The sequence below is a fragment of the Eretmochelys imbricata genome, chromosome 20 (genome assembly GCF_965152235.1).
Source record: "Eretmochelys imbricata isolate rEreImb1 chromosome 20, rEreImb1.hap1, whole genome shotgun sequence".
Taxonomy (NCBI): domain Eukaryota; kingdom Metazoa; phylum Chordata; order Testudines; family Cheloniidae; genus Eretmochelys; species Eretmochelys imbricata.
Window position 1 is genome coordinate 1,650,726 of NC_135591.1, and position 26,234 is coordinate 1,676,959.

The window sequence follows — 26,234 nt, forward strand, 5'->3', positions numbered from 1 at the left end:
ATTCTGACCTACCCCTCCAAGGGCTGGCTCAGTTCTTCCAAAGCATTGTAAGATCTGCTGACAGGACTATGTGCATGCAGAGTGTTAATCCAGGCCCAGTGAACGTTGACTCGGAAACCTAATGATAACACCATTTCGTTGCTGATCTTTTTTGCAGCTGCTCTGAGATGGTGGGTGACGCACACCACCAATTATTCCCCCTCCCCCGACTACCCTAAGGTTTTAATATACAGTACCCTGGTCTCAGAGTGCTGCCCTGCTTCGGCGGATGCTCCCCATGCCCCCCATTCTCTCTCTCAGACCTTGAGCACAAAGACTCCAGGAAATTCATTTTGCATACAAAACAAAGTTTAATTGATCCAGCCACCCCCACCCCCAGCTCCCACCCATGAGTGCTGCCCTTCCAACAGGGCTTGGGGAAGAAACTTCCCCCCCAGAAAAGAATCCACATTAACATCCCCTTTGCGACTTGAAATTCACAACAGTTTCTTGGTTTTAAGGAGAACTAAGGCAACAGATGGCGAGGCAGGAGGGTGGGTGGAACCCTGGCCAGATCAGAATTCGGCTGTGGCCAGTGGCATCTGAACCGAGACCAGACCAGGTCTTGGAAGGGCTGGAAAACTGATTCCAGTTCCAGCAGCGGTAGAAAAAAAAGGGGAGTCCCAGTCTGCCCCAGAGGCCCAGCCAAGGGGAACTGAGCCCATGCTGGGGACCGGGACAGAGACTGCCGTAAACATATGGGTGCAGGCTTAGACATCGGCTATAAATATCCAAAGCCCCCCACCCCACCCCACAAAACATAAATACATTCGGTAAGAAGAGCCCCTTCTATAAACGCAGAGTGCCCGATACACACAGATTGCTTCCAGCCTGGGAATGTGCAAACGCAGGCCCTGCCCCCCGGGGAGCCCCGGAGGGGCCAGGCAGTGAGGTACAGTGTGGTTGTGGGTTACCCGTAACAATGCCAGGCCAGGTGCCTCTGGTGGTGTCTAGCCCTCGATTCCACCAGTCCCGGGGCTGCAAGGAAACTTCTAGGTAGAGGTGGGGAGGTGGCCACCCTCCCCGCCCCGCCTCCGGCGAGGAAGCTCGAGGCAACAGCGCTCACATCAGGAGGCAGCTGCGCTCGGTGCCGTAGGAGTTGTCCACCCGGTCGATCTCCTCTATGATCTTGGTGAAGATTCCCCGGGTCATCTGCGGGGACGGAGCCAGGGAGGGGTGCTTGAGTGACAGCCGGGAGGGCTGGGATGGGATAACTGGGGCGCCCCCTTGGGGGAGGTCCTGAAGGAATCCACCCGCCCAATGCTTCAGGCATGGGGCTCTTGATCCCCAGCATCTGCGGCCCCCCCGGAGCGCCTCTCTTTCGGCGGCAGCTGCAGAGCTGCACCAGGCTGCGCTCTCGGGGAATCCAGTCACTCCTGTCTCCGCAGTGCATGGACCTTACCCCTCTGTGCAGCCCCCTGCCCTCCCCACAACCCCTCAGCTCTGCTGGAAAGGGCAGATTCTCCCCCCCACCCCCCAAGCCTGCAGGTACCAGGAGATGCTGCAGAGACGGGCTGTAGGCTCCCAGGGCAATTCAGCATCTCACTCCCACCGGCGCCCCTGAGAGTCAGGACCAAGAGGGGAAATATACCAGACCTGGTTCTCTTTGGCCGACGACTCCAGGAACACGGCCCCCCAGGTATCCGCCAGCTTCTTGCCCTCGTCGGTCTTCACCTCCCGGCTAGAGACACGACAGGGGGTTGAATGGGAGCTGGATGAGGAGCGAAGACCCCTTAGACCAGAGCTGCCCACCCCCCAGGAACGCGACCGCGCGAGCGGAGGGAGGGGCAGCGGGCTGGAGCTCAGCAGGGAGCTCGAGAGAGGTGGGGTGCAGGGAGGAATGGGTGACAGACCACCGGGCCTCGCCACCCCAGAGCCACTTCTTACCTCTCCAAGGAGAGATCGGCCTTGTTCCCGACCAGCACCACCGGCATCCTGCGGAGGGGGGAAGAGTCAGAAGAGCAGAGTGAGCTGGTGGCATCCAGCCACCTCCGGCCCCCGCCTCCCCAACTCCAGTGGGCCATGGCCCATTCACACCCAGCAGGCCAGGTGTCCAGCCCGGCCTGGGGAGGCCCCCCAAGGCCACGGCCCATTCAGTCAAGAGGCCCAGTTAGCACCCACAGCCTCGGTGGGTTGAGACACAGGCACATGCCCCATTGGAGTCCGACGGCCGGGGATGGAGTAGATCCACCCAGTGCGGCTGCAGACCCAGCCTCTCCCCGAGAGCCCCCTTGTTGGGACAGACCAGGCCCCGGACAGGGGAGGGGAACTCTTACCGGGTTTTCCCTCTGCTTTCGTACAGCCTGTTGTGAAGGGTCTTAACCACCTGGAAGCTGCAGAGGGGAGACGGGGAGCGGTCTCTCAGGAGAAGCCAGGGAGCTGCAGCCGCGCTGCTCCGCCGCCAGGCGTGGCCCAGAATGGCCCAGCAACCCTGATGACGGGATCCGGGGCCAACACCAGGGCTGGGCAGGTTCTGCTCCAACCTGGCCCCTCTGGACTCTGCCTATCCCCGGGTGGAGCCAGGGCGGGCCCGATCGCCCTCAGAGCCGGCTGGATCCCAGCCTGGAGCTGGCTGAGCCGGGTCTTGGGTCACCGTCATCGATTAGCCTGGCCAGCAGCTCCACCACAACTGGGGGGCACAACCCTGGGGGGGGCCCCAGCCGCTGTACTGCTGGTGACAACACATGAGCCTGGAAGGGCCCCTCCAGACCTGCTACCCCAGGGGCAGTTTGCTGGGACAGTTGGGAGAACAGCCCCCACTCTGATCCGGAGTCACGGCCCAGGACACGGGGCTGGCTGCAGCGTGGGGGCTCACTGAGCTCCCAGCCCCACCGCAGGGCGCATCCCCTCCCCGGTGCTGGAGCCAAACCCCTGCCCCGCACCCCCCGGGGGGTGGGGGGACCCTCACCTTCTGAGCGAGGTGACCGAATAGACCAGCAGGTATCCGTGGATCCCGATGCTGAAGGAGGGGGGCAGGATGGTGTACTCGTCCTGGTGAACCCGGGCACAGTGTCGGGTGAGAAAAAGATAGAAAAGATCGCCCCCCCCTTCATTACGGGACCCCACTCCACTGAGACACAGGCGCCCAGCCCAGGGGCAGCAGAATCGAGTCAGGCCAGCAGGCAGATGGGAGACCCCCAGCAGGTGTTTCACGAATGCCCCCTCCTGCCCCAGCACCATGCTAAGGGACAGCGTTGCTGCTGGAGATTCATTCCTTTGGAAACACCCAACCTTTCACAATGGGTTATTCTGGGAGGGGGAAGGGCCTGACCAAATCCCCCCCCTCCCTAAACTCCCTCTGGTCATCAGACATGATTTCCCCCTTGCTGACCTAAACTGCTGCCTTGATAGGTGATGGGTTCCGCCCCAGAGATGGCTGCATCACATATCAGTTTTGGGGGTGGAAAGGGAAGACCCATCAGGACAAGGTACCAAGGGGAAAAGCTACAGCTAGTCCCTCCTGGCTGCCCCAAGGCCTTACCTGCCCTGCAGTATCCACTAGCTGGAGGTGAAATTCATCCTTTCCCACCATCAGCATTTTGTTGTAGGCTGGAGGGAATCAACGGCGCACGAGTCAATTACGGGGTATGGCCCTCTGCACACAGCCCCACGGCTCCCTGCTGCCCTCTGGTGGCTGGTTTATGAGTCCGCTACTGACCCATAGCGAACGGGCCTGGTCCTTTGGCCTTGGATGTCCCCTCCCGCCCCCAGGTTCCGGGTGCTGAAGGAGACGAGGCCCCTGGAGCCGCAGGGAAGACGTTGGAAGCTTCTGGAGCTCAGCTGAAATCAGCTCCCGTTGGCCACGGCTTCCCGTCCTGCCCAGCCAGCTCCACACAACAGAACCAGAGCCGAGCCCGGAGACATTTGAGCTGGAGGGACCCCAGTGGCTCTGGCAGCCCTCCCCCATCCCCATGGATGTTCAGTCGATGATGGATTTGAGCCCAAAGCCTGATGCAGCCCGGGGCGGGCCAGAGTGGCTCCGCGGTGAGCTAAGGACCGGAGCAGGGCTGAGCGTTTGACCCCCTCTGCAACTGGAGCATGTCCAGCAGGTCTCCTGCGATTGCACACACAGGACTAGCTGCTCCGGACACACTTAGCCCGAGGAATTGCTACGTTTCCTGACAACAGGCAGGCCTGAGTAAAGGGCCACCCAACCGCCTCGCTATTGGCGGGGCTGAGGTCTTCTGAAAAGCAGGAAGGGGCTGGAAACAGCCCAGGGCAGGAAGGAGGGAGGGGTCACGACAAAAGCAAAAGGAAACATCCCCATCCCCCCCCGCACAGCACGTGGCCTTTCAGCTTAAAGGCCCCTTGTCTTTTTATTCTGAGCCGGATTCTCGCCCTGGGTCGAGATCTATTCGAGTGAAACCCCAAGCAGAGCTCAAGTGGTTTCCATTCATACTAGGCAAAAGAAACTAACCGATCGCTTTAGCGAGCCAGGGACAGAGCCCTGATGGATACCTCGCCCCGGGCCCCTCCCTGCCCCCTGCAGAAGGCTCTGGATTCCAGGCAGGGAAGCCACCTTCTCCCCACATTCCCTCCCCAACGGCTGGCGTCCTGGCTGGTGTTTGTTTTAACACATGTGCGAGTTGTAGCATGGACACCGCACATTCCTAGTCCCATCCAAGAACAGCAACGTGTGGATCCTGTAGCCTGGTCGAGCGGGTCGGTTCTGTCCCTGACTCTGCCACTTCACTTTGCCAAGTCTCCTCCCCTCCCGTCCTTCTTCGGTGCCCCCCCACCCCACCTTTAAACAATGGGGCGGGGGAACTCCATAGCACCTCCAGTGGAGACTGGTTTTGGTGAGGCCTCTAGACACTAGGGGGGTAAATAATGTGCGAAGACAACTACAATCCCCAAGGTAGAGATGCCCGCTATGGATTTAATCAGGCCTCCAAGGGCCCTGCACTCACTGCTTTCCACTGTAGGGTCGTAGCACTCCAGGAATTCCCCGTCAACGAACTGATGAGCCAGGGAAGTTTTACCTAGAGGGAAGAGATTTGAAAGCTCGTTGTTGTGGATGCCGCAAGAATCTTAGCGTACGTCTACACTGCAGTCAGACACCCGGTGATGGCCCATGCCGGCTGACTAGGGCCAAGAGGCTATCTAATTGCGGTGGGAACCAGGGGCTAGAGCCTAGGGCTCCAGCCTGAGCCCAAACAGCTGCACCACAACTAAACAAGCCCCTTCGCCCGAGCCAGCCCGGCACGGGCCAGCCGCGGGTGTCTGACTGCAGCGTGGAAGTAACCCTTAAAGCCTGCTTTGTCCGCTGCTACGAGCCACCCACAGAGACAACCGGGCGAGGCCTGCCAAGTTCACAACCGTGTCCAGGTTTGCGGGGGATGTCCAAATGCGCACCCGGGCCAAGGGCAGCCTTTCTGCTGTGGCGCGGGGGATCAGCCCCCACGGGTGGGTGTTTTTAGGCAACAGCTGATCAGAGGGATTCGAACCCACCCTCCCAGACCCCATTCTGCCATGGCCCCTGGGGGGGGGGGGGGGGAGGAAACGTCAGATACACACACACACACACCCTGCGCGGGCAGGCCCCCTGGCTGGACACCCGCACACACAAACACCTGAAAGTGATAAACGAGATCTAAGGAAACGAGTCTGACTCCAGGTCATTTCCTCCCTCCCCTCGCCTGCCATGTGGCTCAATGGCAAACTGACCCCGCACGACCTCTCCCCCCCAGCCCCTCTGGGGTCGGAGCTGGGGGGGGTCCAGCAGAGACACACGGAGCTGCACACCCCAGAACGTGGCCATAACCCCGGCCCCCGCCCTGGGGCGCGCCTGGGGGCGTGTGGGAAGGACCCCTTTCTCCCAGCCCCCCAACCCCCCCGCAGATGCGGCGGGGCAGCTCGAAACGTGCGGGAGCTGGGCCGGGAAGCAGCAGGAAACCCGCAGCGCAGCCGGGCCCGTCCCCTCCTCACAGGAGCAGCAGCCCCCACCGCCTCTGCAGCCCCTCGCCCCCCCCCAGCAGACCCCCCACCTGCTCCGTGCAGAGCCCCCCGTGCCCCCACGCCCCAGACCCCGCATGCACCCTGCGCCCCGCCCCGCCGGCTCCGTGCACCCTCCCCCCGCTCCTGCAGGGAGCCCCGCCCCGCCGGACTCACCCACGGAGCGGTACCCCAGGATCACCACCTTCCGGTAGCGCACCAGCGGCATGGCCCGCGCGGACAGCACCCGCGCCGCTGAGCCCGGGGGCGGCAGGACGGGGGAGAGCGACGCGGGCGGGCCCGGCAACCTGAGCGATAAGAGCCCGCCCGGGCGGGGCCGCCACCGCAACCACAACACCCGGCCTCCCACGTGCCCACAACACTGCGAAAGCCGCCGCTGCTATTGGCCGGCCACCCGGCCGGAGGGGCGGAGCCTCCCCCGAGGAGGGCGGGGAGGGAGGAGGGCGCATGCGCGCTGATAGGGCAGGCTCCATTCATGAAAACGGAGGCTCGGAAACTGGACCACGTGGTTTTACACACACACAGGCACAGAGCATGTGGGGGGAGGGCTGTTTGCACAGCCTGACTCCCCCCCCCCGGAATTGACCCCCCCCACTTCCAGAGCTGCTTCCACACACTAACTTTCCCCCCACGCCCGTGCTGTGCATCTGCCCCCTTCTGCTCCCGCCCCCGGCTCTGGTCCCCCTCTCTGCCCCACAGGGACCAACCTCCTCCTTGCAGTCCTGTCGCCTTGTCGTCCCCCCCCCGCTATTCCACCTCTGCCCCCCCGCCCGACTTCTGCACCCGGAACCTTGGCACGGCCAGGCTGGCTCAGACCAATGGTCCATCGACCCAGCGTCCTGTCTGCCCGCAGCGGGTGCCAGGGGCCCCAGAGGGAATGAACAGAACAGGGCAATTACGGAGTGATCCACCCCGTGTTGCCCATTCCCAGCTCTTGCAGTCAGAGGTTTAGGGACACTCGGAGCATCGGGCAAGGTTCCCTGCCCAGCTGGCTGATAGTCCTTGATGGCCCCGTCCTCCAGGAACTGATCTGTCTTTTTGTACTTTTGGCCCTCACCCCATCCCCTGGCAACCAGTTCCACTGGTGACTGAGCGCTGTGTGAAGCCGAAATTCCTTTTGTTTGTTTTAAACCTGCTGCCCGTTAATTTCACCGGGTGGCCCCTGCTTCGTGTGTTAGGTGGAGGGGTAAATAACACGTCCTGAGTCACCGTTTCCAAACCCGTCATGATTTTACAGGCCTCCCTCATCTCCCCCCTCAGTCATCACGTTTCCAAGCTGGACGGTCCCAGTCCTTTTAATCTCGCCTGAGATGGAAACTGTTCCATTCCCCTAAGCATTTTTGTTGCCCTTCTCAGTACTTCCGTCACTTCTAATATATCTTCTTTGAGATGGGGCAGCCAGCACTGCAGGCAGTGTTCAAGCTGTGGGCGTACGAGGGATTTATATAGTGTCATTATGATGTTTCCTGTCTTGTTATCTATCGCTCTCCTAACGGTTCCTAACATTCTATTCACCTTTCTGACGGCCGCTGCGCACTGAGAGATGCTTTCAGAGAACTATCCACAGCGACTCCAAGATCTTGTTCCTGAATGCTAACAGCCAATTTAGACCCCATCACTTCATATGGATAATTGTGACTGTGTTTTCCAGTGTGCATTACTTCGCATTTATCTACATCAAATTTCATCTGGCATTTTCTTGCCTAGTCACCCAGTTTTGTGAGATCCCCTTTGCGGTCTGCTTTGCGCATAACTAATTACGTATCTGCAAACTTTGCCATTTCACTGTTCACCCCTTTCTCCAGCTCGTTTATGAATCTGTCAAAAAGCACTGATCCCAGTACCGCTCCATGGGAGACCCGGCTATCTCTCTCTGCTGTGAAAACTGGCCATTTATTCCTACCCTTTGTTTTCTATCTTTTAACCAGTTACTGAACCATGAGAGGACCTACCCTCTTATCCCTTGACTGCTTACTTTGCTTAAGAGCCTTTGATGAGGGACCTTATCCATCTTGTCCACATGTTTGTTGACCACTTCTCTTCCCAGAGAATTCTAATAGATTGGTGAGGCATGATTTCCCTTTACAAAAGCCATGTTGACTCTTCCCCAACAAATCATGTTAATCTGTGTGGCTGATAACTCTGTTCTTTACCACAGTTTCAAACAATTTGACTGGTCCTGGTACCCTGCCAGCTCAATACCCTCCCCCCTTTCTGTAGGTCCTCTGGTCTCCATGCTAATAGGATGGGCATGGCTGGCCACAGAGACCATGAACAGCCCTCACAGATATTCTAGGGAGAGGGTGGATTGCCATCTCAATGGGGAGAGACAGCCCCAGTATTCAGGGATTCCCAGCCCAGAGTGGAGTTGGGACTTGCCCATGTTGGGATGGAAACATCCCAAGCTGTTCTGTTACAGTTAGCTGCCCTGAGCCTGGCCTGGGTGGGGGTGTAATAAATTAACTTCCCCTGTAAATAAACCGCAAGCCAGATAAGACTGGGGCAGGTGGGAGTCTGTTTTGCTCTTTCCAAAGCAGGCAGTTGGGGGGGTGGGGGGTGGGCACAGGGAGGGGAAAATAGGTGGAGGTGGTGGAAGAATTTTGCTTGTAAACAAGTGTAAAGGTCCTGGCTGGAGCCTGCCGCCTGGGGCTGGGTCTTTCCTCGGGGAAGTGTCTGAGCACATCAGCGCCTGCTGGGCCTGTCTGCCGCAATCAGCCTTGTTTACTGCAAACCCAGCGGGAAGCTTCAGGGCCTGTCTACACTGCAGTTGTCAGCGGGCTTGGGCTGGGGAGGGCTTGGGACAAGGGGCTGTTTAACCCTCCCCCCCCACCCCCGCGCGCAGGATCCCAGAGCCCAGGCTCCAGCCTGAATGTCTTCACCTCAATTAAACAGCTCCTTAACCCAAGCTCCACGAGCTTGAGTCAGCTGGCCCGGGCCAGCCGCGGGGGTGTGACTGCAGTGTAGACAGACCCATGGAACAGTGTTCGGCTGTCCCATCGTCAGGGCGGGTTGGGACAGGGAGCAAAGCAGCTGTGGTGGGCTCAGGGTGGGGAAGGGGGTGTCCTTATCCGGTGTCCCCTTTTAGTCTGTATCAGACTGAAACATGCCTCTCACCTGGGACAGCCACAGCCCCCCCACGACCTAGGGGCCAGGGCTGGGGGAGCTCTTGGTCTTGCCCTGTTGTGTAACCAGAGGGGCCCAGGCAGGAAACCAGGGTCTCTCTGCAGCAGGGCAGGGATCCCTGAGGTCTGTGGCACCGGTGTCAGGAGCCTTGAGTGAGCCCCGCAGCTCCCAGCCCCAGGGCCCCGCTCTGCCTTTCCCCCGGTGACATGCGCTCAGCAGAGGGCCATGCATGCACTACAGGGCAGCAATCCTGGGCTAGTTCCCTGCCTGTGTGCTGGTCCCTCGTGGCCTCCTGGGCACCCTGACAGCAGGGTGGGGGTGGGGCCTGGAGGGGAGAATCCTGCCCCACCGTGCCGGGCCTGGCTCTGTGTGGGGATCCCAGCCACGGAGATTGAACCCGTCTTGCTTCTGCCCCCTTTGCCCAGGACAAAGGAGGGGTGAGGTCCCAGGGCCCTTCCTGGGCTCAGCTCCGGGCGCTGGCGGGCCAGGGCCATGCAGGGGCCCACTGCCTCCAGCTGCCAGCCAGCACCCGGACACGATTCTGCTGGGACACTAGGGGGCAGCCCACACCAGCTCAGCCATATCTGTGTCTCAAAATACCTGTATGCCCCCCCAGACCCCCCCCACCCCCAGGGAACCGGGTGACAGATGGGAGCTGGCCAAACCTGGGAGATGCTGGGGGGAGAATGGACCCTTCCACCTCTGGGCCGCCTGTTCGAACCCAGCGCCTGGCCATAGCGCTGGTGTGCGGCCGCTCACACGGGAGATGAGTCTGGGGAGTTCTCAGCCCAGCTCCCACGGGGCAGCCCCGTCACAGAGACATGAAGGAAGGTCTGGGTTGTGCCAGGCTGACAGCATGGGGGAGGGGCTGAAATGGGCAGGCTGGGGTGGGGGGTGATATGAGGAGGGATGAGACTGCAGCGGTGCAGGGGGCTTGGGCAGAACCAGGTGAATGGGGGGTGCTGGGAAAAGGGGAAGATGGGGCAGTGGGGGCAGGGGAGGTTCTGCCTGTCTTATCCCAATTCCTGCACAACTTAGCCTCCCCACCCTCCCCCCTTACCAGCCCTGCCCGTCTCCCGGGGGATGGCGCTGGGGACAGAGGCTGGAGGGGCTGCTCGCCAGAGGAACCATTCCTCTCATGAGTAAGGCCTTGCTTGGTTTTGGTTGGGGCAGGGGTCAGACAGCAAATGGTGGGGAAGGGGGTTGATTATGCAAAGATGCCCACTGTGATCATGGGGGGGGGTGTCGGTCCCAGTGGGGGGGGGTGGGATCTGCTAATTCCTGCTGGGCTCCTGCCACCTGGGAGGGGTGTGGGTTGAGATTAGACCTGAATCTGGGTCAGTTCCCCCCCCAATATTTTCCTGCATCATTTCCTCAAAGGGGCTCAGTGCAAAAGATTCTGGTGTTTGGGGTTGAGGAGGGGGCATTTCCCCTCTGCACACAGTCCCTGGCCCTCCAAATTCAACCCCCCAGGCAGCCCCCTTCTCTCTGGGCCTAGAATCCCCCCCCCGCCCCAACCTGCCTTGCTCCCAAGAGTCTCCACACTTCATTTTGGCTCAGAAGCCAAAAAGCTCTGGGCTTGGTCCTTTCCGGGTCTCCCAGCAGGAGTCACCCCCTTCCCCCTGCCGATGGGTTGTGCTGGGGGCTCAGGAGGGGGCTGCAGGGCCCATCTCCCCCAGTGCTGGGGGGGTCAATGCAAGAGAGAAAAAGGCCCGTGTTCTTGTGCCTGGGGCAGAATGGGAGCTGCTGGATGCCAGCTGGGGAGGGCTGGGGGAGGAGCTGTTCCTCCAATGATGCCTCCTCCCCTCCCCCCCCCCCCCCCCCCCCCCGCCAAAAGCAAGCTGGGAGGCAGGTCTGCTGGCAGCAGGTCCCTGGGGTGCTGAGCCATGTGCTCGCCCCAGGAGAGGAGCCAGAAGGGAGCAGGCCTGCCCGGGGGGCCCAGCCTGCCTCCCTCTGAGCAAACACTGGCTGTTCTCACAGCCCTGCGCCCACTTGACCTTCGCTATGCAAACGTGAAGCAAGGAATGTGCAGTGGGATTGGGGTGGCGCGGAGTGGGAGAGCGGGGCTGGGGGTGGCGATGTGGGGCCCAGCCATCCCATGGGAGACGTGGAGAAAGGGGCTTGCTGCTAAGCATGGGGCGTATCCTGCCTGTGGCTAGGCACCTGGTGCTTCCCCTAAGCAGCACTGGGCCTGCCCAAGGGTGGGATGGGAGACCTGGGGATGCAGATGGTGTTAGTGCTGTGGGGGGTCACCTGTGCTGAGCCTCAGGAGCCAGGCACCAAGTGAGACATGGAAAACCAAGGCCTGAGGTGCCCCTAGGGCTATCCCCAGCCATGGCGGGAGGGGGCAATCTGGGCAATTCCAGCCTCCCCCGCCCCCCACCCCCCACCCCCCCTGGGCTGGAGAGGAGAAAGAGGGACTAGCCATATGGAGGGGGTCTAAGCAGCTGTGGGGGTAGGACACAGGTACAGCCCGTTAGCAGCCTCTCTCCAGCACTAGACGACACAATCTCTTAATTAACAAAAATTAAATATTATTTTTTAAAAACCCAAACAGTTAAAACAGCTTTAACCCTCCCCTGCACCCTGCCACCCACCGTGTGCAGCAGAGGTAGCCCGGGGAGAGAGGAACAGCATATACCATTATATTACCCTTTCTAAATATAAAAATAAAACTTTTAAGCCAGGGGTGGGGGGCAAGGTTAGGGGGTTAGAGTGACAGGGCCCAGCAGTGCAGAGTTAACCAGTTACCAAGATACACGTCCCCCCACTCGCCTCCCCTGCATGAGACAGAGCGGGGGAGTAGCCCCCCGCACCGATTAGCACTCCCCCCCCCGAGTTCAGTGGAACAACTTGCCCCTGTACGCGGGACCTGCCCCTGCTGCTGACTGGCCTTGCGGCTAGGAGAGAGAATCCCATCCCCCGACATGGCACTGCCCGCATGGTCCAGCACAAGTCAGCCTAGAACAGGCTGGCAAGGAAGCCGGGCACTTACCCTTGCCGGGCAGGACACACTAACACGTGAGCGTCACTGTGCCGCCCTCACAGAGCCAAGAAAAGAACCCAGGAGTCATGCACCCCCTGCCCCAGTGTGAACGCTAGCCCGGACTCCCCTCCTGGAGCCTGCAATAGAAGCCAGGGGTCCTGATGCCCACCCCTGTCCTCCAGCCACTAGCCCACACTAGCGCTTGGCTCCCACAGTTTCCAAGAGAGCTTGGCCAGGGTCTGGCTTTTCAAGCCAATGAGTGACCCCCACACAAGGGAACCCCTCTGACTTCAAAGCTCAGGGACCCTCTGCCACCCTATTCCTGCCCCAGTTGTGGGGTGGCTGGGCCAGAGAGCCTACCCGGACCCCCCCCCTCTTCCCGGGGAGCTCATTCCCTCTGAGCCCTGCTTTGGAGGAATGCGGGGGAGGCCCACCCAGCCCAGAGCCCGGCAGAGCATGGCTTCCCGCGTGGCCAAGAACCGCAGCTGGGCAGAGGGTCTTGGGGTGATGATGCAGCCTCGGAGCCTCCTGCGGGAGCGTGACTGTGTGCACGGCACCCCACCATCCCCAGTGGGATCTGGGCTCAGGGGCCCTGCCTCCGTTCCTCCTTCCAAGGACCCCGAGGCAGCCACTGTGCAACCCCTCCCCTGCACGAACTCCTTGGCGGGGCACGAACTGGGCCCAGCGCCGCCAATCCCTCCTCCCGAGGGTGCAAAGGGGGCGGCCGTGCCAGCTGGCTGCTGGCAATGACCATTCCAAGGATCTCCCAGGCACTGTGGGCCGGGGCAGAATCCCTCGATGAACACTTCAGGGGGACACGAGGAGGGCGGGCAGGTGGGTGCCGTGCCCAAGGAGAAGCGTGGGGTGGGGGTCATGCCAGGATGGGGGGTGGCTGCAGGGTGAGGGCAGGGGGGCAGGGGCCTGACAGGAGCATTAGTAACAGGAGGGAGGGATGGCCCGGGTCTGAGCTGCTGCATTCGGTGGAATCACAGCTGGGGAGCGCAGCAGAGAACCCAGCCTGGGGCTGGCACATGCCCAAAGCCATGGGCTGGGCTGGGCCTGCAAACCCTCCGGGCCCGATTCTGCCCCTGGGTCAGGCCGGGTGGGCACCACCCCAAAACCAGCCTCGGGATTTCATCTCGAGCAGGGAAAGCAGCAAGCCAAGGCCCAGTCATGCTGGTTAAGTGAAGCAATAAACACAGGGACTGGGGAGAGGTGCCCCAACAGGAGTGTGGTTTGGGGCTCACCCACCCCCTCCGGACAGGGTCACCCCAGGAGTGCCACGAAGCATGAACAGATACCGAGGGGCAGCGTCGGCTCCAGGCGGCAGGGGCCAGACGCCCTGCAGGGGCGTGGTTACGGAGCCAGTCACACCGGCCGGAGCACCAGGAGCAGATGCCAGAGGGCACCCACCCACACGGGACTGGCCCCCCCGTCAGCGTGAACACCTCCTGGGACGCTGTAACAAGGAACCCAGTACCCCCTCACCCCCCCGTCAGCGTGAACACCTCCTGGGACGCTGTAACAAGGAACCCAGTACCCCCTCGCCCCCCCCCCCCGTCAGCGTGAACACCTCCTGGGACGCTGTAACAAGGAACCCAGTACCCCCTCGCCCCCCCGTCAGCGTGAACACCTCCTGGGACGCTGTAACAAGGAACCCAGTACCCCCTCGCCCCCCCCGTCAGCGTGAACACCTCCTGGGACGCTGTAACAAGGAACCCAGTACCCCCTCGCCCCCCCCCCCGTCAGCGTGAACACCTCCTGGGACGCTGTAACAAGGAACCCAGTACCCCCTCGCCCCCCCGTCAGCGTGAACACCTCCTGGGACGCTGTAACAAGGAACCCAGTACCCCCTCGCCCCCCCCGTCAGCGTGAACACCTCCTGGGACGCTGTAACAAGGAACCCAGTACCCCCTCGCCCCCCCGTCAGCGTGAACACCTCCTGGGACGCTGTAACAAGGAACCCAGTACCCCCTTGCCCCCCCCGTCAGCGTGAACACCTCCTGGGACGCTGTAACAAGGAACCCAGTACCCCCTCGCTCCCCTGCTGGGGGCCCGGGTTCCCATCCCCTCCCCCCTCCCTGCCCCCAAGGCTTGCAGGGATCCCAAGGCACTTGCAGTAAAGCTTGGAAGCCACTCGGGGCCCCGTGCCTCCTGCTTCCCATTTGTTACATCAACTTTGTCCGAGTCACTGATTGTAACGCGGCCGCTAGGCCTGGAGGGAGTCCTGGCCCAGCACCCCCCATGCCAGCTGGTAGAGCAGCCGCGAGTACCAGTGCAGGCCCGTCTCCGGCACACTGCAGTTCTTGCCCTCGCCACTCAGGGGCAGCAGTGAGAGGAGGCCGTGGAGGAGCCGGAGTGGGGCGAAGGCACGGTGGGCCCAATGGTGGTTCTCCAGGACGGCGTAGCAGGAGGCTAGCACCCCGTTGACCAGGAGAGTCCCATGTGACGTCAGCGGGGCGAACACCCCCATGCCCTCCTCCCGTGACACCCGCAGCACCCGGACCGGCTGCAGCCCGCGTCCGCCAGCGTGGTGGGCCAGCACCGAGTCACCCGCCCGCACCCGCCTGGCGAAGATGGGCACAAAGCTGGCCGTGCCGTTGGCCGGGGCCTGGGCAGCGAACACCAGGTGGGAGGGCGTGAGCAGCAGCCGGTGGGCAGGGCTCTCCGTCTCGATGGCCACGAAGGACACACGCCGGCGCAGGTCGCGGTCCAGGAAAAGCAGCACCTCGGTGGGGACCACCTGGCCGCTCCGGTCCACGGCCAGCACCCAGTCACCACGGCGCAGCTCCGACAGCCCCTTCCGCTCGCCGCTCCGCAGCGTCACCATGGCGTGGCCCGGGAAGCAGCCGCCGGCCCGGCTGGCCAGGGAGTTCTCTGCGGAAAGACAGAGGGTCCTGTCAGCACGGTGGCACGAGTGGGCCAGAAAACACCGCGATGGAGGTACGGAGCGGGCGGGCAGGCGTGGGGGATATTTGCACCCGCCTCGCTCCTACGGTGCCAGCCCTCCCCCGAGCAGAGGTGGTGGACCAGGTGAAAACAGGGCTAGCACCTGGGCAGTTTAAATCCAGCACAAGGCCTGGCTCACACACACTGGAGCAGAGAGACTAGTGCCCGGCACAGACAGACCCGGGCTTGTGAGGCCTGCCCGTGCCCGCACCGGGGCTGAGCAGCTCCCGAGAAGCGCCGCGGGCTCTTGGCCGCCAGCGAAGGCAGCGGGAGCCACGGGCAACTCCCGTGTCTGGAGCCTCTTTGTTCTGCCGTCTGGCTTGGCCATGGTTCTAGGGAGGGGAAGAGCTCGCACCTGACGGGCTCAACCTAGAAACAAACCAACAGGGCCCCGTGCTTGGGAAGGCCCCGTTTACCAGGGGACTTCAAGAGGGATCCCGAGAGACAGCTTCTTTTCGCCTCCCACCTGAAAGTGCTATTGCCTGGTGAGGAACCCTAGAGACGTACCCAGCTCCCCCAGCTCTGTCACTGGGAGGTTAAACCCAATGGGCCTGATTGTGCTGCCCCTTGGGAGTGTTGGCCACACCGGTGCACAACCCTCCCCTGTGAGCTGCTGCTCTTTCACCCTCACTTTGTATCAGCAGAGCCAACAATGCAAGGTGCAGAGAATCAGGCCCCAAACCACAGCCCCTGGTTACGTAGGCCCTGCGGGATTTTGTCTGCTGCCTGCAGGGAGCACAGGTGAACTGGACAGTGAGTGTGGAAAGATACTATAGATCTGACAAAGAGAGGGGCCGTTTGAACTGCGCTTCGACATGAAGCAAACACAAACTAGCTCTCAAGAGACACGGCATGTGTTTACAACAACAACAGGCAGGACACAGCACACAGAGTCTCTCTACGCATGTCACTAACCACACAGGAAATCATTCACACTCAAACCGAGTCTTCGAATCTTGAGGACTCTCCAGCGCTGGCATGCTTTGTTTTACTGCTCACCCCGGGCTGGCTCGGGGACAAGGACTAGCCTGGCCAGGTTCACTTATTGTTTCTTCTCAGTTTGGCTTGTGCACCAGTGCACACCCGGGGCTTTCTGGGGCTGCTGGAGGGGGTGTGGGAGGGAAGATGGGATTTTTAAAAAAATATTCTTAGCTAGTATTACTAATTATTTAGTTAGTAATTAGCAGTCAGTTAGTATTACTACAATAATTACTAACTAAGAACCCTCTCTGCACTGCATTTCTTTTCAAAAACCATAAGAACAATTCTCTTCATGTTAGATTTTTGTGAAATCCTTAATGCTAACGGGGTGAGTAAGGAATTCTGCTGCTACCATTATGGCAGTGCCAAGAAGCACCCCAAAAATTGGGGCCCCGCTGTGCGAGGAGCTGCACAGCACTACCGTGAGAGGCGGGGCTTGCCCCAAAGAGCTGACAGTCTGTATAGGCAACAGGTGGGAGGGGAAGCTGAGGCATGGACCTGGGAAGAGACTCATCCAAGGTCACAAAGCAGGTCATTGGCAGAGATGGGACTAGAACCCAGGAGTCCACAGTCCCAGCCTAGTGCTCTGCCCACCAGGGGTATTGGGCGGGGGCATAAAAGCAATCGAGAGGGTCGTGAGGTGTTGAAAATTTTATTTCAGATGAAGGCAAAGAAAATCTGTCCCCTCCCGCTCCCCACACACTCTCCGGCGCTGCTTCCCACTCTCAGAACACCCCCCCCCCCGAGCAATCACACAGCTGAGAATCAGTGACACATTTTGTACTCTTCCACGTGAACAGAAGCAAACTTCTGAATTCAAACAAGGAGTGGCCAACCTGAAGAAGTCAAGGAACACATGCCACCCGGCACGGTGGCAAAGCCAGGGTCTCTGTCCCCCACGTCATCACCCTGCTTCCCGTTACCTGCTTTCACCGACACATGGATGTGGGCCTTGGACTCGTAGTAGACCCAGTCAAAGCCGGCCTCCACGGCAAGGCGCGCCAGCATGCCGTACTTCTCCCTGTCCCGGTCAGACGTGGTGATGTCCAGCGCCCGCCCCTCGTAGTGCAGCGAGTCGGGCAGGTGATGCCCATCTTCGTCCCAGCCTTCCGTCACCCGCAGCTTCACGCCGGGCCACATGTTCATCACGGCGATGGCCAGCGCGTTCACACGGTCCTTGCAGCGCTGGCAAGGGAGAGCATGAACATAAGTACATAAGAACGGCCAGACTGGGTCAGACCATGGGTCCATCTAGCCCAGTATCCTGTCTGCCAACAGTGGCCAGTGCCAGGTACCCCAGAGGGAATGAACAGAACAGGGAATCACCAGGTGATCCATCCCCTGTCACCCATTCCCAGCTCCTGGCAAACAGAGGCTAGGGACACCATCCCTGCCCATCCTGGCTAAAAGCCACTGATGGACCTATCCTCCATGAATTTATCTAGTTCTTTTTAGAACCCTGTTATAGTCTTGGCCTTCACAACATCCTCTGGCAAGGAGTTCCACAGGTTGACAGTGTGTTGTGTAAAAAAAATACTTCCTTTGGTTCATTTTAAACCTGCTGCCTATTCATTTCATATGGTGGCCCCTAGTTCTTGTATTATGAGAAGGAGTAAATACCACTTATTTACTTTCTCCCCACCAGTCATGATTTTATAGACCTCTATCACATCCCCCCTTAGTCGTCACTTTTCCAAGCTGAGAAGTCCCAGTCTGATTAATCGCTCCTCACACATTAACCCTTACTGCTCCGGGGGCGCGGGGGATGCAGTGGGGCAGATGGAAGGGAGCTGCATTACAGGAAGAGAATGCACAGCTTGCCGAGGGTCTGCAAGGAGAGGGGACCCTGACATCAGAGCAGGAATGGTCAGACAGGGGTTCTCAAACTTTTGTACTGGTGACCCCTTTCACACAGCTAGCCTCTGAGTGTGACACCCCCCCCCCTTATAAATTAAAAACACGTTTTTATATGTTTAACACCATTATGAATGCTGGATGCAAAGCGGGGTTTGGGGTGGAGGTTGACAGCTTGCAACCCCCTGTGTAATAACCTCGTGACCCCCTGATGGGTCCCGACCCCCAGTTTGAGATTTGTGCTAAGAGATTTGGACAGCCCTGCCTTGCCCTGGGGTGCTGCGGAGGGCACCCAGATGAAGGAGATGCTGCTGCATGGGGCAGAGGCCAGGCCATTTTCATTGACAGGGACAGCGAGCGGCAAGACAGGGGAGGGCAAAGGCAGCAGCATCCCCATGGTCCCACAGCTTTGCGGGTTCACAAGCCTAATTCCTTCTCCCGCCTGGCGCACGTACGCCCTGGAAAGCCAGGCAGTGCCACCGGGCGCCGGGGCAGGGTTTCAGAGGCATTTCAGCCGAGCCGGGGGCACTGTCATGCCGGGCCCTGCACAGACACTGAGACCCACAGCAGCTCACCGGCGAGGGCCTGGTCTCCAGTACGAAATGAAAGGTGCGCTCAGCGCCAGGAGACCCGCCCGACTCCCCCGGCTCGGCAGACCAGGGTCGCCCGGAGCCAGCCTGGGCGAAGGGCACACCTGTCTCTGCAGCACAGCAAAGGCCTATGGACCAGGCGGACGCAGGTGGGCAGGGAATAAGCCCACAGAGGGGAAGGGACGTTGCCGTGGGGCAGCAGCACTGCCAGGGATAGAACCACCTGGCCAGTGCCCTACCCCCCGAGTCAGTCTGGCTCCCCGAGCTCCTGCGTGGGACAAAAGTCAGGGGGGGCTGTGGTGACCCCCCCACCTCAATTCTGAGCTCTCCAGTGAGACCGGGGTGTGACCGGGGGGGCGTTTTTCCAGGCCCTGGCTTGTCGTCAGAAGCTGGCAACCAAATCCCCTGGGCAGGGACCCCGGCGGGCACAGACGCCGCACGGCCCCACAGAGCCATGCTGGGGATGGGACCACCCGGGGACGGGACATGCCTGGGTCTGGCTGAAGAACCAAAGCTGAGGGGGTGGGGAGAGGGAATAAAGATTAAACTGGGTCTGTCTGCCCCCACCCGGCCCAAACCAGAGCTCACCAGCTCCCCACAGAAATACACAGACCAGCTTCTTAATGGGTGATTCATTAACTCGGGTCAGACCCAGAGGGAATGGCTAATCCGTGTTTCAGGAGCATCAGACTTGTTTGAGGTTGAGCCGGGCTGGGCAGGGGGCGGGTGGGAACCCGAACTCCTGGGTCCTATCCCTAGCTCTAGAATTGTCTCCCTCTGTGACCTTGTGCCAGTCACTCCCCTTTTCAGGGGCCGTGGGGATAGCCAAGCTTCCCTGCCTTTGCAAAGCAATGAAACTCTTGATTGAAAGGTGATAGATTCATCCATCCTGCTGCAGACCCATGTACACTTTGCCCTCAAACAATTTCCAGGTTGTTTATCTGTTATACCATTCCTCCCACACAGAACTGCAGCCACCTCTGGGGCGAGGTGGAGCAGCTCTGTATAACACCAACGCTGCAGAGCAGATTGTTTTAAAAACAGTGCATGAAAATCAGAATCCCGCCGAGTCTCTCCCGATGTGGGATTGCAACAACTGGCAACAAGAGGCAGAGCCTGAAATAAGCTCAGCGAGGAGAGGCAAAGGGAAAGGCTGGAGTGGCAGCTAACATCCCGAGTCTCAGCCCATAGTGCCTCTTCTCTTCACCCCCAGTGCTCCCCCAGATCTGTCCCCCCCAGCATCATTAACTGTCTCCTGCAGCTTTCACTCCTGGCAGCCACTTTCCTTCCTTCTTCCTTCCCTCCTCCTGGGCTCCTGCCACTGACCCCTTCAGCGCTGAGCGACCTGTGGTTGCAGCCCACCCCGGCTCAGGCCTAGGAAAAGTGGGGGGAAGTCCAGCAGCCGGATAGCAGAGCTGGGGCCTTGGGGGCAGGCAGGGTGGGCGGGGAGCCGTGAGGGGAAGGAACGAGAGAGGGGCAGACGGAGAGATGGCGGGGGGGCATGGGTGGCATTTAAACCAACTGGAAAGGGAACAAAGTCAGATTGATGGCGTGCCGGGGAGGAGGGAAGGGCCGGAGCAGGAATGTGCCGCGCTTCTCTCCCCTCACAGCACAATAGCTGTTTTCCAGCCCGAGAATTACTTAACTCGGCGAGAATTTCAGATCCTCCGGTTCAACAGAGAAAGAACAGCAAAGTCATCAGCTTTGCCACAAAGGGCCCATTCAGCGGCCTTGCACCCCCCGGCCGGTGTCAGCAAGGGGGAAAGCGCACCGTGAGGGGGGGCAGCCACGGGACCCCACTCCCCGGCCAGTATCCCCCTCTGCAAGACTGCAGCAGCCAATGACCAGGATTGGGGCCCTGCAAGGGTGGGGGCTGGAGGGGTGGACAGGAGAGGTTGGTGTGCTGGCCACCAGGGGGTGTCGGGCTGGAGGGAGAGCAGAATATCCCCTGGCGGGGAGGAGTGCTTGGGGGTCTGGGGGGGGACCCTTTTAGCTTGACTCACCCTCCCCGCATGCATCTAGGCTGGGGATCCCCCTGTCCTAGAGCATGTACTTTCCATAGGGGTGAACAGAGTGGCTGGGGGAAGCACTTTCTGGGGTACCCAGACCAGCCAAAGGATGGATGAACTCCCAGGCCCTGAACCCTAGTGGCCAGACACCCCATGAAAGTCAGGGTGCAGCAGCCAAATTTCAAGGTGGCTATTCCACTCAGCAGCACCACCAGCCACCACACTTCTAGCTGGATAATATTCATCCTAAACAGCTGCCACACTCCACCCCAGAGGAGGCTGCATCTCCGTGCTGGGCAAGTGATCCCTTTTGCTGTGCGACTCTGGAATAGCTTCTGCGTTCTGCCCCAGAGGTGGCGGCATTTGAGTAGCATGGGCGATGGGGTCTCTGCCAGGGTGATCTGTCACATGGCTGCGGAGTGGGGATAGCTGCCTTTCAAGTCCTCCCATAGGCCCCTGGGCTGCAGTTAGGGGTTGTTGAAAACTGGGTTCCTTCCATCCCCCTGAGATACCCCAATGCCCTGCCCAAGCAAGAATACGATGCCCTCCGCGTCCCTGCCCACAGCATGGCAGCCTCAGGGGGAAGCAGCCCAGAAGAAGGCAAGACAGGAACAAGGGGAAATCGTACCAGCTGGGAAGCTCCGGCTGGGAGAGGAGGTTTATCACTAAACGAATAATCAAATAAAGAAAAAAGTAACCACTTCGCTATAGCCTTGACATTATTCTCATACCAGGAGGGCGAGACTGGCGCGGCGGGCAGGGCAGCCGGGAGCATGGGAAGGAGGGAGAGGGACAGGCAGTGAAAAGAGCGAGAGTGGGAGAACAAGGGAAGGGGAAGAGCCAGGGAGCAGGGTGGATGGACAGAGAATGGAGACAGAGCCAAGCAGCCTGGACCAGGGGAGCCTGAGGCAGCCTCCTCCATCACCATGGCAACGGGATACGGGCATCCCCCTCGCTGCCCCAGCCTCCTAAGGATGGGGAGACACAGAACTTCCCTCCTGCCAGCTCTCCCCGCCCGCCATTTGCCCCAGTGGGGGCATGGGACCCCATGACCTTCGCTTTCTATTCCGAGTCCCCCCACGCCCCATGGCAGCCGGCCAAGCCCAGCTGCATGGCCATGGGAGCTCTGACCTGCAGAGGCAGCCGCAGGTCACCAGCTGCCTGGCTCCGAGGGCCAGAGGCTGCCAGGACCACGGTCCTGGAGCAGCTGAATAGGGGCATTTTCAGGCACCTCTGAGGCAGGGACGGGGAAACCAAGAGAAGCAGCAAGTGCTGCCGGGGCAGGGGAGTGACACCCCAACTGCAAAACCCCTCCGCGGGGGGAGTCTGGGCACTGCACAGACCCTGCCCAGCACAGCTCGCGCCCCAGTGACCTGCCAGTTCCCCCTCACCTGAGACTCTCAAAGCACAGTCCTGATGCCTCAGAGCAGCCCTGGGATATAGATACCATGGTATCCCCATTTCAGAGCTGGGGAAACTGAGGCACAGAGCAGGGCAGGAACTAGCCAGTGAGACCAGGCTGCAGGCAGAGACAGAAGCCAGCCATTATTAATGACCTGGAAGAGGGGCTGAGCAGGGGGTGAGGGAGGACACCACGTTACTGAGGTTAGTGAAGACCGTGAGGAACTTGAGAGGGACCCTCAACCTGGGCCTGGCCCACAGGGGGTGGATCACTTGCTAATTCCCTGTTCCGTTCACTCCCTCTGAAGCACCTGGCACCGGGGCTGATACGCTGAGGATCGCCACAGTGCAAACCCCAAAGATGGAGCTGAATCGGTCAGGCGAGGAGCGGCGGTAGCAGACAAACGCGCCCAGGAAGAGGGACTTCGGGTTTTTCCAATTTTAGTGTCTATGGCTCTCCAACCACTAGACCCCACTCCCCTCCCACTGCTGCAAATGGAACCCAGGAGTCCCAGCTCCCATGGCAACCAGCACTGGACACATCCCATCAACCTCCCGATGCCGGTTTGCTAAGGCTTGAATAGTCCAGCGTCCTGGTTCCTTCCTGGGAGGGAAGGGCCCAAACCAGAGTGTGGCCCCCTCACCGAACACAGATTCCCCTCCTCACCCCAGTGCTGCAGCATGAGCGGCAGGAAACACCCACCCCGGCGCTCCAGGTTCCCGGCGCTCTCCATGCACCCCCACGCCCCATTGTCTCTCCTCCGGCACAGCCAGCTCATTCTCCTCCCAGAGCCGGCGCGCCCACCACCCTGTGCCATCCAGACCCAGTCTGGCTGCCAGCCTCCCCCCTCGCCCAGGCAACGGGCATCGGGTGACTCAGCACGAGGAAATGAATCCGCGATGCAGTCAGCATGCCCACCCACGGACACACGAGAGGCAGAAATGTCACCGGCTCGCACAGCCCGGGAGCCAGAGTTCCCCTGGCACCACTGGGACCTGGCATTGGCCACCCTGGGGGCGGTTACATCAACTATCATGACTAAGGGGCATGGCACGACCATGTCGCCCTCTCTGGGGCACAGCCTGGCCCTGGGGCACCTCCTGCCCCCCGAAGGGCCTGCACCTCCTCCACCAGGGTGCCCGGGGGGCTTCCGGCACAGCTGCAGCCCCTCCGTCGTATTACATTGCTCATCGCCAGGCCCCTGTCACTGCAATGGGGTCAGTCCCGGTGGGTGGGGCTGATGGAACAGCTAGCCAGTCCTGGCCCATCTACTTCTACGTGTTGCTAGCACCACGTTCACCCGTGGAACTCACTGCCCCAGGATGGTTCAGATGCAGAAAGCGCACTCAGCTGTGCTGGGATCTGAAACTCTGCTTTGTACATGTTTCAACCCTGGAGCCTTCAGCCCCCAGGCAGCCACTCCCTAGCTAACAGACCTGTTAGGGGCCCTGTTCCAGCCATGCAAGGGGCTTATCTGCCCCCCGTTGTCCTAGTGTCCCAGCACCTCTCTAGTCACATCTTTATCCTCACAACCCTCCTGGGTGGCAGGGCAGGACCATTATCCCCATTGGTGCAGTGGAGAAACTGAGGCACAGAGAAGCCGCATGACTGGCTTGTGTTCATACAGTCTGTGGCAGAGCTGCGACCAGACCCCGGGCCTCCCAGGGCCAAGCCACTGGGCCAGCCATCTCCTCGTAACCTGTGCAACAAACCAGAGCAACACAGAAGCCCACAGTGAATGTCCCCAGGGCCGGCCGCGTCTCTGCCTGGAAAACACGTCCGGGGAGGGGTGGAAATGGGGTCAGGTGCAGGTTTCCCTGGTGCATGCGACCCTGAACCCAGCTAGCAGGTGCCAACAATAGCTTTATTGCTCACCAGGCCCCTGGCATCGCTTCGCCACCCCTGCCGAGCCACGGAGCCCTCCGCGGGGAGGTGAAATGGGATGGGACGTCCCTGCTCCCCCCACCCCCCCCGCCCAAGCTGCTGCCACCTCGGCCCTAGCTTCGCTGCCAAGACAGGGCTGTTCTTGCAGCGGGACAATTACTGTGTCCCAGTGCAGACAGGGCTCAGGCAGCTGGGCCTGTGCTATGGTGAGGCCAAATCAGTCGTGGGCAGGAGCCACGCCCCGGCCGGGCAACATGGGGGGAAGTTCCCTGGGCCCTGTCTCCACTGGGCTCTGACAGCGGGAGAGCAAGCACCCAGGGGTGACCCTGCTGGACCCCTCCCCCAGTCTGCTGGCAGCCCAGATGCTGCCGCTGAAGACAAAGTGACCAGGGTGCCAACCATTTCGGGGTCCGAGTCAGATGGGGACGCCAAGGACCAGGCCCTGAGCTCCTCTCCCAGTGTAAATCCGGACTGGCTTCAAGGGAGACATTCCAGATTTACATCGAACAACCTCTCCCCCGTCTGCCCCACCTCCACATACCAGACCCAGAACCAGCCCCCAGCTCCTCTGCTCTAATCCAACCCCAATCTCGCCAGCTGCAGCCCCACCCCCACCCCCCCAGCGCTGGGTCAATCTCCCCAAAAGGTCTCACAAACCACTTCATGTTCATTTTTCTCACTTCGTTTCCGCTCCAATGGGTCGCTGGGGAGCCTGGGGGGTCTGGGATGGAATCTCTGCACCCCACATAGACAGAGGGGTCTGCCCCTGTTTGCTCAGCCCTGCATCAGGCCCTGGGTGGAGACCGGGCAAGGGCCACAGGGTGCAGGGCTGGGAGCCACTATGCTTGTGTCTAGCACAGATGCCCCATATCACCTGAGCCCAGGCACCTGCCTCAGTGTCCCTGTCTGTGAAATGGGGGAGTCTGTAGGAGCTAGGCTCTGAGGAGGTGGAAACGCTGAATTGGAGCCGGCCAGAGCCCAATGGTGCTTTCAGAGCCCGGGATGCTCCAAGGCATCAAGGTCCGAGGCGGCTCCCGGGGCTGGGGCAGGGCAGAGCAGCGATTCCATAGAATGGCCGGAGAGGCCCCCAGCCTGAGCGCCCCCTTCGCCCCCCAACAGCTGGACCCTTCCCCGGAGCCTCCAGCGCTCCTTGCTGCCGAGGAGGTTCCCAGCCCTCGGAGTTGGGGCTGGAACACCCGGGGAGGGGGTGCAGAGTCCGGGGGTGCAGAGTCGGGGGGGTGCAGAGTCGAGGGGTCGGGGGGGTGCAGAGCCAGGGGGTCGCAGAGTCGGGGGGCCGGCGGGGGGTGCAGAGTCGGGGGATGCAAGGGACGGGGGCCTCCAGACCAGCTCCACGCAGCCGCTGGGAGTTCTAAACCCAGCCAAACCCCCGAGCGAAGGGGCAGCAAATCGCCGGGGGGTTCAGGGAAGCCCGCTCCGGTCTGGGAACAAGCTGCAGGCGGGTCCAGGCCGGTCACCCCCGACTCGGGGGACGGACTGGGAACAGTCCCCCCCACCCCCCGGGAGGGGCGGTGGGGGTCCAGCCGCTCGGGATCCAGCTCCAAAGGTTTCGCTGCCGGGCAGCCCCCCGGAGAGCGACCCCGGTCTCCCAATTCGCTCCCCCTTGTACCTGGACGGCTCCGGCCCCTGGACTCGCCCTGCAAAGCACCCGGGCCCCGGGCACCAGCCGCGCCAGGGACAAGCCGCCAGGGGCCGGGTTAATGGGTAACGGGGAGCGGGGAGGGGGGCAAAGCACCCGGCTTAGCGAGGGCGGGACCAGCCCCAGGAGCGGGGCGCCCCCGGGGGTCCCCGGGCCGGGCGCCCCTTACCTGGCTCATGAGCCGGTCGGCCCCCGTGTTCTCCTCGTCCTTGAAGATGATGTCGGGGTTGTAGTTGGGCACCAGGTCCCTGAAGCGCTCGGCGCGGCGCCCCAGCCGGCCCTCGGCCCGCCCGCTCGCAGCCAGGGTCTGCTCGGGCACGCTGGGCACGAACTGCTTGTAGCGCAGCGGGACCAGGTGTCTCCGGGCCTGTCGCCTGCGCCCCGGCGGGCCCCGGCCCGGCCCGCAGCCCCGGCCCGGCGGCAGCAGGCAGCAGGCCAGGCAGAGCAGGCTGAGCGCCAGCGGGCCGTGCCAGGGCATCGCGGGGTCTGGCCGACGGCTCAGCTGCCTCCCGCGGCTCCGGGGTCCCGCATCGGTGCGGAGCCAGGTACCCCCGACCGCCCCGGGGCCCCCCCGGGCGCTGCCAGCCCGTAGCGCCCGGGGACCGCTCCTGGCACCGCTGTGCCTAGGGCCCGGGGACCCCTCCTGGCACCGCTGCCCCTAGGGCCCGGGGACCCCTCCTGGCACCGCTGCCCTAGGGCCCGGGGACCGCTCCTGGCACCGCCATGCCCAGGTACCCTGGGTGCTCGGCTGCGCCCTCTGCTGCGGGGACCCTTGGGTGCCAGCCGCGCGCCCCGGGCAACGTCC

At 61.3% G+C, this 26,234-nt stretch overlaps 2 protein-coding genes across 3 annotated transcripts; both read right to left on the minus strand.

Annotated features, from left to right (window-relative positions):
- Window positions 1–401: 401 nt before the first annotated feature.
- On the minus strand, window positions 402–6,296 carry RHEBL1 (RHEB like 1). 2 transcript variants are annotated; one of them, XM_077838955.1, is made up of 8 exons: window positions 6,151–6,296; window positions 4,950–5,021; window positions 3,521–3,588; window positions 2,948–3,030; window positions 2,316–2,372; window positions 1,927–1,974; window positions 1,636–1,720; window positions 402–1,191 (listed from the first exon to the last, which is right to left on the minus strand). In XM_077838955.1, exons 1-8 carry the CDS (start codon window positions 6,200–6,202, stop codon window positions 1,102–1,104), a joined length of 555 nt encoding a protein of 184 aa, XP_077695081.1. In that variant the 5' UTR covers window positions 6,203–6,296; the 3' UTR covers window positions 402–1,101. The 2 variants fall into 2 exon arrangements, with proteins under 2 accessions (XP_077695081.1, XP_077695080.1); XM_077838954.1 differs by having other exon boundaries at window positions 1,636–1,750.
- An 8,016-nt stretch (window positions 6,297–14,312) lies between these two features.
- On the minus strand, window positions 14,313–25,907 carry DHH (desert hedgehog signaling molecule). Its single transcript, XM_077838950.1, has 3 exons — window positions 25,599–25,907; window positions 16,957–17,218; window positions 14,313–14,980 (listed from the first exon to the last, which is right to left on the minus strand). Exons 1-3 carry the CDS (start codon window positions 25,905–25,907, stop codon window positions 14,313–14,315), a joined length of 1,239 nt encoding a protein of 412 aa, XP_077695076.1.
- Window positions 25,908–26,234: the final 327 nt, after the last annotated feature.

Bases quoted from the DNA above. Each gene is read 5' to 3' on its own strand.
- RHEBL1 (XM_077838954.1), bottom strand. From the start codon at position 6,202: ATGCCGCTGGTGCGCTACCGGAAGGTGGTGATCCTGGGGTACCGCTCC. The intron at 1,975-2,315 runs GTAAGAGTTCCC...CCCCCTCCGCAG, and splicing joins GAAAGCAGAGGGAAAACCCG to GATGCCGGTGGTGCTGGTCG. The intron at 1,192-1,635 runs GTCTGGTATATT...CCGTCCCCGCAG, and splicing joins CGTCGGCCAAAGAGAACCAG to ATGACCCGGGGAATCTTCAC.
- DHH (XM_077838950.1), bottom strand. From the start codon at position 25,907: ATGCCCTGGCACGGCCCGCTGGCGCTCAGCCTGCTCTGCCTGGCCTGC. The intron at 17,219-25,598 runs GTAAGGGGCGCC...CTCCCTTGCCAG, and splicing joins CCGACCGGCTCATGAGCCAG to CGCTGCAAGGACCGTGTGAA. The intron at 14,981-16,956 runs GTAACGGGAAGC...GTCTTTCCGCAG, and splicing joins CCATGTGTCGGTGAAAGCAG to AGAACTCCCTGGCCAGCCGG.